This window comes from Stegostoma tigrinum, chromosome 24 (assembly GCF_030684315.1).
Source record: "Stegostoma tigrinum isolate sSteTig4 chromosome 24, sSteTig4.hap1, whole genome shotgun sequence".
NCBI classification, from domain to species: Eukaryota; Metazoa; Chordata; class Chondrichthyes; order Orectolobiformes; family Stegostomatidae; genus Stegostoma; species Stegostoma tigrinum.
The window spans coordinates 6,244,348-6,260,911 of NC_081377.1; the positions used below are offsets into that span (position 1 = coordinate 6,244,348).

Consider the following 16,564-nt stretch of genomic DNA (forward strand, 5'->3'; position numbering starts at 1 on the left):
CCGTAGTTTGTAAACTGACCTCTTGGTTGTTTGTAAACTGACCCCTTGGTAGTTTGTAAACTGACCTCTCAGTGGTTTGTAAACTGATCTCCCTGTAGTTTGTAAACTGACCTCTTGGTGGTTTGTAAACTGACCTCCCTGTAGTTTGTAAACTGACCTCTCAGTGGTTTGTAAACTGACCTCTCGGTGATTTGTAAACTGACCCCTCAGTGGTTTGTAAACTGACCTCTCGGTGGTTTGTAAACTGACCTCTCAGTGGTTTGTAAACTGACCTCCCTGTAGTTTGTAAACTGATCTCTCAGTGGTTTGTAAACTGACCTCTTGGTGGTTTGTAAACTGACCTCCCTGTAGTTTGCAAACTGACCTCTTGGTGGTTTGTAAACTGACCTCTTGGTGGTTTGTAAACTGATCTCCCTGTAGTTTGTAAACTGACCTCCCTGTAGTTTGTAAACTGACCTCTCGGTGGTTTGTAAACTGACCTCTTGGTGGTTTGTAAACTGATCTCCCTGTAGTTTGTAAACTGACCTCTCAGTGGTTTGTAAACTGACCTCCCTGTAGTTTGTAAACTGACCTCTCAGTGGTTTGTAAACTGACCTCCCTGCAGTTTGTAAACTGACCTCCCTGCAGTTTGTAAACTGACCTCCCTGTAGTTTGTAAACTGATCTCCCTGTAATTTGTAAACTGACCTCCCTGTAGTTTGTAAACTGACCTCTCAGTGGTTTGTAAACTGACCTCTCGGTAGTTTGTAAACTGACCTCTTGGTGGTTTGTAAACTGACCTCCCTGTAGTGTGTAAACTGACCTCTCGGTAGTTTGTAAACTGACCTCTCGGTGGTTTGTAAACTGATCTCTCAGTGGTTTGTAAACTGACCTCTCAGTGGTTTGTAAACTGACCTCAGTAGTTTGTAAACTGACCTCTTGGTGGTTTGTAAACTGACCTCTCAGTAGTTTGTAAACTGACCTCTCGGTGGTTTGTAAACTGACCTCCCTGTAGTTTGTAAACTGACCTCTCGGTGGTTTGTAAACTGACCCCTCAATGGTTTGTAAACTGACCTCTCGGTGGTTTGTAAACTGACCTCCCTGTAGTTTGTAAACTGATCTCTCAGTGGTTTGTAAACTGACCTCTTGGTGGTTTGTAAACTGACCTCTTGGTGGTTTGTAAACTGATCTCCCTGTAGTTTGTAAACTGACCTCTCAGTGGTTTGTAAACTGACCTCTCGGTGGTTAGTAAACTGACCCCTTGGTACTTTGTAAACTGACCTCTCGGTGGTTTGTAAACTAATCTCTCTGGTTTGTAAACTGACCTCTCAGTGGTTTGTAAACTGACCTCAGTAGTTTATAAACTGACCTCTTGGTGGTTTGTAAACTGACCTCTCAGTAGTTTGTAAACTGATCTCTCGGTGGTTTGTAAACTGACCTCCCTGTAGTTTGTAAACTGACCTCTCGGTGGTTTGTAAACTGACCCCTCAGTGGTTTGTAAACTGACCTCTCAGTGGTTTGTAAACTGACCTCCCTGTAGTTTGTAAACTGATCTCTCAGTGGTTTGCAAACTGACCTCTTGGTGGTTTGTAAACTGACCTCCCTGTAGTTTGCAAACTGACCTCTCGGTTTGTAAACTGACCTCCCTGTAGTTTGTAAACTGACCTCTCGGTGGTTTGTAAACTGACCCCTCAGTGGTTTGTAAACTGACCTCTCGGTGGTTTGTAAACTGACCCCTCAGTGGTTTGTAAACTGACCTCTCAGTGGTTTGTAAACTGACCTCCCTGTAGTTTGTAAACTGATCTCTCATTGGTTTGCAAACTGACCTCTTGGTGGTTTGTAAACTGACCTCTTGGTGGTTTGTAAACTGACCTCCCTGTAGTTTGCAAACTGACCTCTCGGTGGTTTGTAAACTGACCTCTCGGTGGTTTGTAAACTGACCCCTCAGTGGTTTGTAAACTGACCTCTTGGTGGTTTGTAAACTGACCCCTCAGTGGTTTGTAAACTGACCTCTCAGTGGTTTGTAAACTGACCTCCCTGTAGTTTGTAAACTGATCTCTCAGTGGTTTGTAAACTGACCTCTCGGTGGTTTGTAAACTGACCTCCCTGTAGTTTGTAAACTGACCTCTCAGTGGTTTGTAAACTGACCCCTCAGTGGTTTGTAAACTGACCCCTCAGTAGTTTGTAAACTGACCTCTTGGTGGTTTGTAAACTGACCCCTCAGTGGTTTGTAAACTGACCTCTCAGTGGTTTTTAAACTGGCCTCTCGGTGGTTTGTAAACTGAGCCCTCAGTGGTTTGTAAACTGACCTCTCGGTGGTTTGTAAACTGACCCCCCTGTAGTATGTAAACTGATCTCTCGGTGGTTTGTAAACTGACCCCTCACTGGATTGTAAACTGACTTCCCTGCAGTTTGTAAACTGACCCCCCTGTAGTTTGTAAGATAATAAAATGTGAGACTGGATGAACACAGAAGGCCCAGCAGCATCTCAGGAGCGCAAAAGCTGACATTTCGGGCCTAGACCCTTCATCAGAGAGCTCTCTGATGAAGGGTCTAGGCCCGAAACGTCAGCTTTTGTGGCTCTCTGATGAAGGGTCTAGGCCCAAAACGTCAGCTTTTGCGCTCCTGAGATGCTGCTGGGCCTGCTGTGTTCGTCCAGCCTCACATTTTATTATCTCGGATTCTCCAGCATCTGCAGTTCCCATTATCCCTGCAGTTTGTAAACTGACCCCCCTGTAGTATGTAAACTGATCTCTCGGTAGTTTGTGGATTGTCCTTTTGGTGGCTTGTAGAATGATCCCTGGGTGTTTTACAGGTTGCTGATTAGGCTATTATAATACTGCTTTAAAATAGTTGTTGTATAACTGCAAAAGGAATACGTTGATCATTCCCGTCCTTCCTCAGCAGTCAGGATGCTTTGAGTGTTTAATCTCAGGACTGCACCAACACTTTAATCTAGGTATTCGTTGTTAAAGCCTGTGAATACGTTGTATGACAGAGTCAACTTGTGTGCGTGAGTCATACTCTTAGAAATCCACAGGGTAGGAAAAAATAGCTTTCAGCCTATTGCGTCTGTACGAGTCAAAAACAACAACACCTAACCATTCTGAGATAGTAGGAACTGCTGATGCTGGAGAATCTGAGATAACAAAGTCTAGAGCTGGAGAAACACAGCAGGCCAAGCAGCATCAGAGGAGCAAGAAAGCTAATGTTTCGGGTCTGGACCCTTCTTCAGAAATGGTGTACATTTCTGAAGAAGGATCGCGACCCAAAACGTCAGATTTCCTGCTCCCCTGATGCTGCCTGCCCTGCTGTGTTCCTCCAGCTCTACACCTTGTTACCTGACCATTCTGACCCCATTTTCCAGCACTTGGCCCATAGTCTTATTCTCTGGGCATGAGACGTTTCCTCATGAGAGAAGGAGAAATGTTTTCACCCAGAGAGTGGTGAGTGAGCCTGTGGAATTCTCTACTCTAGAAAGCAGCTGGGCCAAACATTGAATGTTTTCCAGAAGGAGTTCTGAGGGCTAAAGGGATCAAAGGGTATAGAGTAAAAAGTGGGAGCATGGTACTGAGTTAGATTATCAGCCATGATCATATTGAGTGGCAGAGCTCAAAGAGTCAAATTGCCTACTCATGTTCCTATTCTCCAATGTTCCTGTGCTTGTATGTGCATGTGTTATGTATCCTGTGAATGATTTTCTGTGTACATGCATGTGGATATACACGTGGGCAGGTTTCAGTATGTGTGTTACATGTTCTTTGTATATGTGTGTAAGTTTGTGCGTCTGTGTGTGTGTGTGTGTGTGTGTGTGTGTGTGTGTGTGTGTGTGTGTGTGTGTATATGCACCTGAGTATTTTTCCAAATGTATGCACATCCTATACAAACACACACTTTCTCCCAGAGATTTTTGGCCATATATACGCCATTCTGCCCATATTCTGCATACTCCTTGTCCCCATTCTGCTGTCGTATTCTTTAAAATTAATTGTGATAATCATAAACGATGGATTGTGTATCACTGTGTAACCAGGAAGCCTGTCCGCACTGCTGTGCTCCAAGTGGGGTCCACTCAAGGACAATGAAGCCACAATCATTTTCTACACCCGACAGATCCTGGAAGGCCTTAAGTACCTGCACGAGAATCAGATTGTGCACAGGGACATTAAGGTAATGGGGACGAGGCTGCGTGTCTCTGACATCATTCATCACTCTGTTAGTAAAAGTGCACACTCTGTGAATCCAAGTTAGTACTGGTCTTCCTTATGCAGAAAGGGTTGGAAGTATAAACCCAACACCGAGGGTGGTTAGCTTCCAGAACTGTAAGGTTAATTTGGGTGAACATAAACAAACACTTAATGGTCTTGAGCCCATTGAAAAAAACAACCAAAGGCAGATCATGGAATCAGAGCAGGTCAGTCAGGTCAGCTGAGAAGCCAAACATCCATAACCACAACTCAGCCTGGGCTAGTGATCAGGACTCCAGGCTGAAAGGTGAGCTGTCAGACTCTGAGGACAGAGCGAGCCTGTGGACCTACATTCCTCACTCTCTCAGAATGACTGGCATGTTTCCCACAATTCATCGATGCCCCCCTTTGGGGAGTCTCATCTTCAGCTGCCGTGTGGAGTCGATCATTCCAAATCCCTATCCCTTGCCCTAATCCGTGATATCATCCAGAGAAAACTGAGATTGGGCGGAGTCAGGAATTTAGTTTGGGAATGGCAGGTTTCAAAAGGCAGCAGGTATCTGAAATCAGAGCGTGGAGATGAGTGGGAAGGCATGCCAGTGTTGGATGGATCGATAACATCACCATCCCCATGGAGACCAATAAATAAAAATGAACCAATTTTGCTGAACAATGTCAGAGGAGTCAAAGGACAATGCTTCACCTTCTGATAATGTACTTTAACAGTCAATCGAAAATCAAAATAAGTTCAACAATACTCACGAGGTAATGTGCACTTTAAAGAGCAAATCCAGCAGAGATAGAGCTCACAAATCTTTTCACATATGGCATTAATCCCAGCCACAAAACCCTACAAACTTTGAAACCTTCTCTGGCTGAATTCCAGCTTCTTTTCCTTCAGTATTAGGCCGCCAAATACCATTCAATAGCTACATTACTCTGGCCAGGATCCCCAGTTACAATTTTTGTTAAAAAGCACATGTTTCCAACTTCCTCTCAGCTACACCCTTTGCAATCTCAGTGGCCATCTATAGCTTTGTTTCAACATTCTTCTTTTTGCTAAGACCCTGCGGTGGGCGATTCACATTCTTTTCAGTTAAGTTCTGGACAATCTCTCCCTCTATCTCACTTCTCTTTCTCTCTCTCTTCTATCTCTTACTCTCTCTCTCTTTATCTATCACTCTCTCTTCCTGTATCTCACTCCTGCAACTCTCCATTTCTCTAGGTGACTGCCCCTATTGTTCTCCTGGATCCTCAGGAGCTCCATTTGGCTGCAGTGCCACTGGGTCAAACCAAACGACACGGGCACCTGCCCCAGGAACCAGCCTGAGTGTCTGTCTCTGGGACCCTGGACTTCCCAATGTACAGCTACTGCTGCCAGTCAGATGCACCCAGCATTATGTGCCCCCAGGTCCTGCCCCCTGGGTCATCATCAGTGTCTGTCAACTGGATTTGAACTGTTAACTCTGATTCCTTCCCACCGATGCAGCTGGCTTTCTCCAGCATCCCCTGTGTTTATCTCAAGGTGGCATGGTGGCACAGTGCTTAACATGGTTACCTTTCAGCACCAGGCACCCGGGTTTAGTTACACCCTCCGGTGACGTCTGTGTGGAGTTTGCACGTTCTCCCTGTGTCTGCGTGGGGTTCCTCCGGGTGCTCCAGTTTCCTCCCACAACCCAAAGATGTGCAGGCTAGGTGGATCGGCCATGGGAAATGCAGGGTTACAGGGGTAGGGTAGGAGGGCATGTGGAATGCTCTTCAGAGCAGTAGTGGTAACATAATGGGCCGAATGGCCTGTTCCCACACTGTAGGGATTCTATGATACTCTTGCTCCTCAGTACCGTTGCTTGTCCATCTTCTGTGTCCTCGTTCCCCATCATTCCCAAAGATGACTTACTTCCTCCCCTTCCTGTTCATCATTCATCTCATTAGCCCCTGCATTCTCACTCTCATCTACCTCCGTACCCACTATGCACAGTGTGATCCCAGCATGGGTGAACTCTCAACTCTCTGATTTCTGGAAAGACAATTCCCTGTATAGTCTGTCGCTCCCCAGCCCCACCTTGACATCCCTATCTTGGCCTCTTCCTGTGCAGCTGCTGGAGATGTGTTTTCCAGCTCGTCACCTTCTCCCACACCAAGCACTCGTTCTTGTCAAGCACCAGCAGACAGCTAGGGCTTGTAAAAATGGCTGTAGCTGTCATTCACAGTGTTGTCAGTTTTATAATGGAACCAATCGCTGCTCAAGGGTCGTGCAGAGTGGGATTTTTAACCTGTTGTTGATCAACATTCGATCAGGGAAGAGTTGGAATGAGAATGGTGAAGATTATGAAGACTAGGTGTGTCAGGGAGAGGGCTGGTTGAGGGGCAGTGAGGTGAGTGCTGGTTGATGGGCAGTGAGGTGAGGGCTGGTTGATGGGCAGCGAGGTGAGGGCTGGTTGAGGGGCAGTGAGGTGAGTGCTGGTTGATGGGCAGTGAGGTGAGGACTGGTTGATGGGCAGTGAGGTGAGTGCTGGTTGATGGGCAGTGAGGTGAGGGCTGGTTGATGGGCAGCGAGGTGAGGGCTGGTTGATGGGTAGTGAGGTGAGGGCTGGTTGATGGGCAGTGGGGTGAGGGCTGGTTGATGGGCAGCGAGGTGAGGGCTAGTTGATCAGCAGTGAGGTGAGGGCTGGTTGATGAAATGTCACTTGTGCTCAGTGCCTTCAGTCGCTGCTGGAGCTTGAGTAAGGACTGATATTTTGCATTTACCCTTCACTGAACTGTCGTCTGTCTTCAAAGGGAGACAATGTGCTGATAAACACGTACAGTGGATTGCTGAAAATCTCGGACTTTGGAACATCCAAGAGGCTGGCAGGGATCAATCCCTGTACGGAAACTTTCACAGGTGCGTGTCTGCGAGAGTGGGGTCATCAGCAGAGAGACAGGCCGCTCGGAGTTGGTACCTTTGGGGGTGGATGTTACCGAGGGTCAGTCTTGAGCTTTGATGTTGTCGGGCTTTGACGTTGTGCTGTGTTTGGACTCTGTGTTCTCCAGGCACCCTTCAATACATGGCCCCTGAGATCATCGACAAAGGACCAAGAGGTTACGGCAAGCCTGCGGATATCTGGTCCCTGGCCTGTACCGTCATTGAAATGGCCACAGGAAAGCCTCCCTTTTTTGAACTGGGGGAGCCTCAGGCTGCAATGTTTAAGGTAACAAAGCCAACAGGCTGTACATTTGCAGTCAGCACAGGGTCCCTTGTTTAGGGCTGAGCAATGGGGTAAGATTTGGATCTCTGAGGAGATATAAACCGGGTTGTCATTCACTGTGACCCCTGAAGGCAGAACTGACCCTGTCTTCCCTTGGCTAAAAATCTCACTATTGCTCCTCTCCAGGAACCTCACCACTTGAAAGGGGTTTCGGTGGGTCTGTGCCCCACTGCGTGCCAGTTGTTTCAAGAAAGAAAGGAGGTCAAGTCTGAGGGAGGGAAGGAATTAAAATGTGCAATGGCAAATTACATCCAGCATGACTAACTTTAACCCATCACATATTAACTGTGCAAGTCACGAAGGACAATGTTAGCGTTCGGTCACCTGGCTCATTTACCATTCCCATTGAGCTAGAGAACGGCCAAATGATTTGATTTATTATTGTCACATGTACCTGGGTACAGTGAAAAGTTTGTTTTGCGAGCCGTACAGGCAGATCATACCATACACAGTGCATTAGGGTCATAGTACAGAAAGAGAAGGTACACAGTGAGCAAAATCAACATTAAATTTAAAATAGAGAGCGGGTTGAGTGTATTTGGTGCAAAGATTGTTTATGGGCACCCTTGGGTGTTGCTGGCAGAATGTTACTGTTTATAGCATGAGAATTATGAGGATGTGTTGTGAAATTGAGCAGCTCGATATTGGTGATTTCTGACTTGGCATTCTTTCATGCCACTTCACTTTCCCTGGTGGGCAGTTGCGTGCTTTGTGTTTGATTCCCTGTTTCTTTGCCTGTAGGTGGGAATGTTTAAAATCCATCCGGAAATCCCGGAGTCCATGTCCCCAGACGCTAAGGCTTTCCTCCTACGTGGCTTTGAACCCAATCCTGACAAACGGGCCATGGCAGCCGAGCTCCTCAAGGACCCATTCCTGAGCCGGAAGAAAACGAAACCCACTCCGAAGCCAGGTCTGTGAACAAGTGAGAGTAGGAGCAGGTTTGGGTGTGAGGTGGTTGGGCTCATGGAAATGAGAAATGGAACAGACTGCAATGGGAATAGGACAGAGTAGGAGCAGCAAGCAATCAGAACAGTTAGGTTTAGCACATTTGCCTTCATTACTCAAACCTTTGATTATCAGAGTTGAGATGTCATGTTGAGGATGCACAGGACATTGGTGAGGCCTTCTCTGTGGTACTTTGTCCAGTTCTGGGCGCCTTGCGTAGGAGGGATATTATTAAGCTGGACAGCGTCCAGAAGAGATTACCAGGATATTGTTGGGAATGGAGGGTTTGAGTTGTAGGGGGAGGCTGGATAAGCTAGAACCTTTTTCACTGGAGTGTTGGACATTGAGAGGTGACCTTATAGAGGTTTATAAAATCATAAGGGGAATAGATAAAGCGATTGACAGGCGTCTGTTCCCTAGGGTAGGTGATTTCAAGAATAGGGGTTATATTTTTACGATGAGAGGAGAAATGTTTTAAAGAAGGCATGAGGGACAATTTTTTGACAGAGAATGGTTCCTGTGTGGAATGAACTTCCAGAGGAAGTGTTTGATACGGCTACAGTTACAACGTTTAAAAGATATTTGGACAAGTACATGAATAAGAAATGATTGGAGGGATAATGGGCCCCACACCTCAGGAAGGACATACTAGCCCTGGAGCGTGTCCAGCGGAGATTCACAGAGATGATCCCTGGAATGGTAGGTTTAACATATGATGAACGGCTAAGGATCCTGGGATTGTATTCATTAGAGTTTCGAAGGTTGAGGGGAGATCTAATAGAAACTTACAAGATAATGTATGGTTTAGAAGGGGTGGACGCTGGGAAGTTGTTTCCGTTAGGCGGGGAGACTAGGACCCGTGGGCACAGCCTTAAAATTGGAGGGGGTAAATTTAAAACGGAAATGAAACATTTCTTCAGCCAGAGTGTGGTGGGCTTGTGGAATTCATTGCCGCAGAGTGCAGTGGAGGCCGGGACGTTGGATGCCTTCGAGGCAGAGATCAACAAATTCTTGATCTCAGAAGAAATCAAGGGCTCTGGGGAGAGTGCAGGGAAGTGGAGTTGAAATGCCCATCAGCCATGATTTAAATGGACTTGAGGGCCGAATGGCCTTACTTCCACTCCTATGTCTTATGGTCTTATGGAGTGCAGGCTGGCGGGAATGGTTTAGTTTGGGATTACGGCCGGCATGGACTGGTTGGACCAAAGGATCTATTTCTGTGCTGTATGACTGTATGAAGGTAACTATATCTAATGCAAGGCAGAGGAATCTGCCAGAATAGGATAGAAGGAAAAGTCACAGAATTGGAATTAGAAGCAGCTGAATAGGGATGAATGGGATAGTTTGGATTTGGAATCACTGGGAAATAGAAGCAGAGCAAATGGAACAGAGGTCAATCATGGAATGAAGAACACAGTAGAAGGGACGCAGTGAGCAGGAATGGAACTGGACTGAGGCAGTTGGACTGAACATGGCAGGAAGCAAGAGATAGCAAATGATTTAGGAATAACCTGGAGAGGAAAAGAAAGATAGAGAATTGCAAAGAGGGGAATAGGAAGTAAAGTTACTACTGAGTCTAAACAGGTGCTGTATGCTGAGGAGTGGGGTAGAATGAGATCCTAGGGATTGGACTGAAAATAAATAGAATGAAAGAGAAACCAGGTAAACCAGATTGAAGAAATGGAACTGTGCAGGACAGGGATGTGGATAATTTGTGTGCAGCAAAATGGTGTATCGAGGAATGTACAGAAAGAAGTTAGAGAAAATGCTCGAAGTAACCATTGATACAGTGGGTAAAACTAGGCATTAGTACAATATGATAAGCATGGTGAGAAAGCTGAAGGGGTTTTCACTAAGTGTGGCCCAGCTTTCCTGTCTTTCTTATGTACTGTCAATTGTGAGGATTCTTCATTTGCAATGAGACCTTTAAAAGTTTTAATTTCTCATGTTTTGCAATAATCCCATTCAGGCAGCCACTGTGCATTTACTTGGTTGTGGATAATGTCCGGTGGCACTTTGACATTGTCTGGAAGCAGCAAGTGTCCGGAGATAGAGCAGTACTCTGGGTGCTGTTGTCTGATCCAGCTGCATGGACTCAGATCTCCAACATTCGCAATTAACCAGTTGCAAATCAGTCTTGGCCAAAAGAGAGAAGCTCACAGTTTCCAATTCACCCTTAAGTTTGCAAACAGTGTTCCCTGCTAATCCATCCCACTGCACGTTATTCCTGCTCACTTACACAAATACAGTGCACCCTCTATTAGCCTTGTCCTAGACACGCAATAAATCAGGAGGGCTTTATGAGGCATTAAAGCTTGCACATACAAACGTACGCTGTAGTGATGTCCTCGCTTGAAACCATTTCGAATCCCACATGGGAGACTTGAACACAGGATCTAGGCTGCACCAAGGGAAAGCTGCATTGTCAGAGTTGGTATCTTTCAGATACCACATTAAAAGCAAAGTGACATCTTCCCTCTCAGCTAGACACATAAGATTCCAAAATACTATTCAAAGAAGTACTGACAGGTAATTGTTGGTGCCTGAACAAATATTTATCACCTGACCAACAATTATATCCAGTTATTTATCTTAGAGATGTATCTAGGAGCTTGTGGATAAATTGCCTGACAGATTTTCCCTCGTTACAATGATGACCACTCTCCAGAAGTACTCTGTATTTGCTGTGAAGCATCTGGGACATCCTGTGGATGAGAAAGGTGCTATTTAAATGCATCTCTGCCCACTGGTCTTCAAAACTTTTGGTGTTGTTCATGGCCGCAGTGATACCGAGTGCCTGTTGGTGGTGATATTGAGCAAGTTGGACGTCCAAAGACAATTGGTCTGACTGCAAAATCCACATCATATCAGAGAGCACCCTCTGCTGTAAACAGTGGACAGGGTCGGAAATCACACCCGACCAGGTTATAGTCCAACTACATTTGAAGACAAGCTTTTGGAGTCTTGCTTCTTCTTCAAGTGTTAGTGAAAGAGGCGGCTTTATAAGTAAAAGATCAAAGGGTCGAACAACTGATGAGGATGTATTAAACAAACCTAAGATGCTGTTAAACATTTAATCAGTTAGAAGGTTTTAATTGATTAGGATGTATAAGTAAATCCCCAAATTTCTTTTACGCCGCAGTCCTGAGAGAACTAAAGGTTTTATCAGCGTAAAGCAGAGGTGACAATTTAGGTCAGACAATGCATGTTAGGTGTGAGGCCTTGTTTAGAATCTGTGTTTTTGGTTTGGAGTCAGATTTGTTTTATTTCTAAAGCAGGAATTTATAAAACGCCACAACGACTGTCTATAAATTGTGTGCTTTTTGAACAAAATAGAATGTATCTGCAAGTACAGATTCACCCCATAGATTTACGTGTGTGCACGTTTGTGTGAGGGGGCAGAGAGACTGTGTGTGTGTGCATATGTGTGTGTGTGTTGGGGGGGAGAAAGAGTGTGTGTGTGTGAGAGGGTAGAGAGAGAGAGTGTGTGAGTGAGTGAGGGGGTAGAGAGAGGGTGTGTGTGTGAGGGGGTAGAGGGAGTGAGTGTGGGTGAGGAGGTAGACAGAGTGTGTGGGTAATTGAGGGGATAGAGAGAGAGGGTGAGTGTATGTGGGGGTAGAGAGAGGGTGTGTGTGTAAGAGTGAGGGTGTGGAGAGAGGGTGTGTGTGTGAGCGAGGGGATAGAGAGAGAGAGTGTGTGTGTGAGAGGGTAGAGAGTGAGTGTGTGTATGAGGGTAGAGAGAGAGAGAGTGAGTATGTGTGTGAGAGGGTAGAGAGAGAGAGTGAGTGTGTGTGTGTGTGAGGGGGCGGAGAGAGAGTGAATGCGTGTGTGTGGGGGGTGCGGGGTAGAGAGAGAATGAGTGAGACTGTGTGTGAGGGGGGAGAGAGAGTGTGTCCGTGTGTATGTGAGGGGGTAGAGAGAGAGCGTGTGTGTGAGGAGGGTGAGAGAATGATTGTGTGTGTGTGTGTGTGTGTGTGTGTGTGTGTGTGTGTGTGTGTGTGTGTGTGTGTGTGTGTGTGTGAGAGAGAGAGAGGGGTAGAGAGAGGGAGTGAGTATGTGTGTGTATATGTGTGTGTGGGCGTGAGAGGGTAGAGAGAGAGGGTGTGTGTGTGTTTGTGTGTGTGAGAGAGGGTAGAGAGAGTGAGTGTGGATCGGGGAGAGAGAGAGAGTGTGTGTGTGTGAGTGAGCGGATAGAGAGAGAGGGTGAGTGTGTGTGGGGGTAGAGAGAGGGTGTGTGAGTGAGAGTGAAGGGGTGGAGAGAGGATATGTGAGTGAGTGAGGGGGTAGAGAGAGAGGCTGTATGAGTGAGTGAGGGGGTAGAGAGAGGGTGTGTGTGTGTGAGGGGGTAGAGGGAGTGAGTGTGGGTGAGGAGGAAGACAGAGAGGGTGTGTGTGTGGGTAAGTGAGGGGATAGAGAGAGAGGGTGAGTGTGTGTGGGGGTAGAGAGAGGGTGTGTGAGTAAGAGTGAGGGTGTGGAGAGAGGGTGTGTGAGTGAGTGAGTGAGTGGGGAGTAGAGAGAGAGGGTGTGTGAGTGAGGGGGTAGAGAGAAAGGGTGTGTGAGTGAGTGAGGGGATAGTGGGAGGGCCTGTGAGTGAGTGAGTAAGGGGGTAGAGAAGAGGGTGTGTGAGCGAGTGAGTGAGGGGGGTAGAAAGAGCGTGTGGCTGAGGGAGAGAGTATATGTGTGTTTGTGTGAGAGTGTGTGTGTGTGTGTGTGTGTGTGTGTGTGTGTGTGTGTGTGTGTGTGTGTGTGTGAGAGAGAGAGTGTGTGTACGTGAGTGTGTGTGTGTGAGACAGTGTAAAGTGCGGTGGAGTGACCTATAAGACCATAAGACATGGGAGCAGAATTTAGGCCATTCAGCCCATCGAGTCTGCTCCGCCATCCAATCATGGCCGATAAGATTCTCAGTTCCATTCTTCCGATTTCTCCCCATAACCCTCAATCCCCTTGATAATCAAGAACCTATCTATCTCTGTCTTCAATATATACCCAATGGCCAGGCCTCCACAGCCTTCTGAGGCAGTGAATTCCATAGATTTACACTCTCTGGCTGAAGAAGTTTTCCTTTATCTCCGTTCTAAAAGGTCATCCCTTCACTCTAAGGCTGTGCCCTCGGGTCTTAGTCTCTCCTACCAATGGAAGCATCTTCCCAAATTCAACTCTGTCCAGGCTAGTCAGTATTCCATAAATTTCAATTAGATCCCCACCTCATCCTTCTAAACTCAATCGAGTATAGAACAGATTTCTCAAACGTTCCTCATATGTTAAGCTTTTCATTCCTGGGACCATTCTCGTGAACCTCTTCTGAACCTGCTCCAAGGCCAGTACATCCTTTGTGAGATCCGGGACCCAAATCTGCACACAGTACTCCAAATATGGCCTAATCAGAGATTTTTAGAGCCCCAGAAGTACTTCCCTGCTTTCATATACAAGTCCTCAAAATAAAACGCCAACATTGCATTTGCCTTCCTAATTACTATTTCAACCTGAAAGTTTATCTTACAAGAATCTTGGACTAGAACTCCCAAGTCTCTTTGCACTTCAGACTTCTGAATTTCCTCCCCATTCAGAAAATAGTCTGTGCTTTTATTCTTCTTACCAAAGTGCATGACCTCACACTTTCCCACATTGTATTCCATCTGCCACTTCTTTGCCCACTCTCCCGAACTATGCAAATCCTTCTACAGCCTCCCCACCTCCACAATATTCCTTGTCCCCCTACCTGCCTTTGTATCATCTGAAAACTTAGCCAGAATACCCACAGTTCCTTCATCTAATTATTAATGTATAAAGTGAAAAGTTGTGGCCCCAGCGCTGACCCTTGCAGAACACCAGTTGTCACTGGCTGCCAATCTGAGAAAGACCCCTTCATCCACACTCTCTGCTTTCTACCCGACAGCCAACCTTCTATCCATGCTAGTACCTTGTCTCTAACATCATGGGCCCTTATCTTACTCAGCAGCCTCCTGCGTGACACCTTATCAAAGGCCTTCTTGAAGTCCAGGTAGATAACATCTATTGGCTCGCCTTGGTCTATCCGCCTCAAAGAATTCTAGCAGATTTGTCAGGCATGACCTCCCCTTGATGAATGTGCGCTGCCTTTGCCCTACTTTACCATGCACTTCCAAATATTCAGAAATCTCATCCTTCACAATGGACTCTAAAATCTTACCCACAACAGAGGCTGGGCTAATCGGCCTGTAATTTTCTGTCTTTTGCCTTACTCCCTTTTTAAACACGGGTGTCATGTTAGTGATTTTCCAGTCCTCTGGGACCCTCCCTGACTCTCGTGATCCCTATAGTGCAACATGAACCCAAGATCCCAGTTGAGGTCATCCTCATGGGGACCGAACTTGGCTATCAGCCTCTGCTCAGTAACCGTGCATTGTAGTATATCCCAAAGTCTGTTTGGAGGATGTTTACCTGAAGATCCGAGGCCAAGTGTCCTTGACCGCTGAAGTGTTGCATTGCAGCACAGAGATTGCACGTTCACCTTGGAATTACAAGGTTGCATTGCCAAGCCCCAGTTTCAAGACTTGAGCCCGAAACTGAGGCCAACACATCAATACATCACTGAGGGAGTGCTGCACCATATTTCAGATTAAATGGAAACTCAGGCACCTCTGTTTCTGGTGAGTGTACAAGATCTTGTCACACAGCTGAATAAAAAAACCCAGGATATTCTCTATGTTCTGGCCAATGTCTTCCCATTGACTAAACCCAGAAAATATTTATGTGGGTGTTATCTCATTGCTGCCTGAGGGAGTGTGCTGGATGCAAATTAGTCGGCAAGAATGGACAGTGAGTGCAGTACACTGCTATCCATTCCGAAGATTGTGAAGTGCTTAGAATCTCGAGATGAAAGCTGCTATATAAATGCAGGTCCCCTCCTTCTCAACTCAAGACAGCGCCCTTCAGTCTGCTTTCAGCCAAACTCTGGACACTTGACAATCGCAATGTGGTTTTCATGACTAAAATTTCTATCCCCATTCTCTCCTGTTACATGGCATTGGTTTGAATGTTCTCTGCCACTGTCATCCTGTTCATGCAGGTGAATTTCATCACAGTCTATCAGTCCCTGCATTGGGATACCTAAAGGAAGTGGGTGAGAGCAGGCAGCCTTTGGAATTTAAGCTCAACAGCCCTTTCCTGAGTCGAAGCTGCTCGATCCCAGGTCCGTCTGCCAAAAGCAGCTCACCAAAACAGGAGTTTCTGAGGTGAGTTCATATCCTTCATACTTTTTGTGATTGTACAACTGCGCTGTCTCAAAGCTTGCCCCTGGTGACCCCCACCCCAGTTCATGAAATCATAGAATCTCTACAGTGTCGAAGCAGGTCACTTGGCCCATTGAGTCCACACTGCCCCTCTAAACAGCATCCCTCCCAAACCCACATTGCCTGCACATCCTGAGACACTATAGGTAATTAAATATGGCCCATCCACCCTAGCCTGCACATCTTTGGGCTGTGGGAGGAAACCGGAGCACCCAGAGGAAACCCACGCAGACACAGGGAGAACACGCAAACTCCACACAGACAGTCGCCCGAGGGTGGAATCGAACCTGGGTCCCTGGCGCTGTGAGGCTGCAGAGCTAACCATTGAGCCACCATGCCGCCCTTTGGGGCTTGAGAATTGTCAGGAGACATCCATGAGGACTGAGGGAGTGTGGGTAAGCTTCCGCCAACTGGGCCAGAGCTCCCATTGCTGCCTCAGAGGTGGCGTTTGAGATCTAATCTCCCTTGGGGTCCCATCTTGCAGTTTTGGTGTTATGTAGCTGTTACGGTGCCAGAGTGAGGCCCCTCGGTGTTTTCTGAGAGTGTTTTCACTGATCTTAGTGCCTTCCTGCTTCCAGTGTGCTTGAGGAACAAGTGGATGATTTTAGCGCCCCATCTTCACCGGAAGAAAATGCTGGATTGTTCCTCCTGAAGAAAGACAGCGAGCGCAGAGACGCACTGTTCAAAATCCTGACAGAGGACTGTGAAACTGTGGTCCAGAACATTCTAGAAGCCCAGGCACAGGTATGAAAACTCTCACTCCTGACAGGTTACACACACCGGGCTGGGATGGGCAGAAAAAAGCTCATCCGTCTGTTTCTCCGCAGCTGCTGCCGGATCTGCTCGGTTGTTACAGAATGTTTTGTCTTTAATTCCGGATTTGCAGCATCTGCAATTATTTTGTTTTTGCTTTGACCTGGGAAGGCCAAGTTTCT

At 46.6% G+C, this 16,564-nt stretch overlaps 1 protein-coding gene across 3 annotated transcripts in view; it reads left to right on the forward strand.

Moving 5' to 3' along the window:
- The window catches only part of si:ch211-1i11.3 (mitogen-activated protein kinase kinase kinase 5), a 159,704-nt gene that overhangs the window by 104,289 nt on the left and 38,851 nt on the right, over window positions 1-16,564 (forward strand). For all 3 annotated transcript variants that reach the window (XM_048558082.2, XM_048558083.2, XM_048558084.2), the window contains exons 16-21: window positions 4,012-4,148; window positions 6,944-7,049; window positions 7,199-7,356; window positions 8,155-8,323; window positions 15,407-15,572; window positions 16,208-16,373. In XM_048558082.2, coding sequence (XP_048414039.1) covers window positions 4,012-4,148; window positions 6,944-7,049; window positions 7,199-7,356; window positions 8,155-8,323; window positions 15,407-15,572; window positions 16,208-16,373 — 902 coding nt within the window. The remainder of the gene's footprint in view (window positions 1-4,011; window positions 4,149-6,943; window positions 7,050-7,198; window positions 7,357-8,154; window positions 8,324-15,406; window positions 15,573-16,207; window positions 16,374-16,564) is intronic.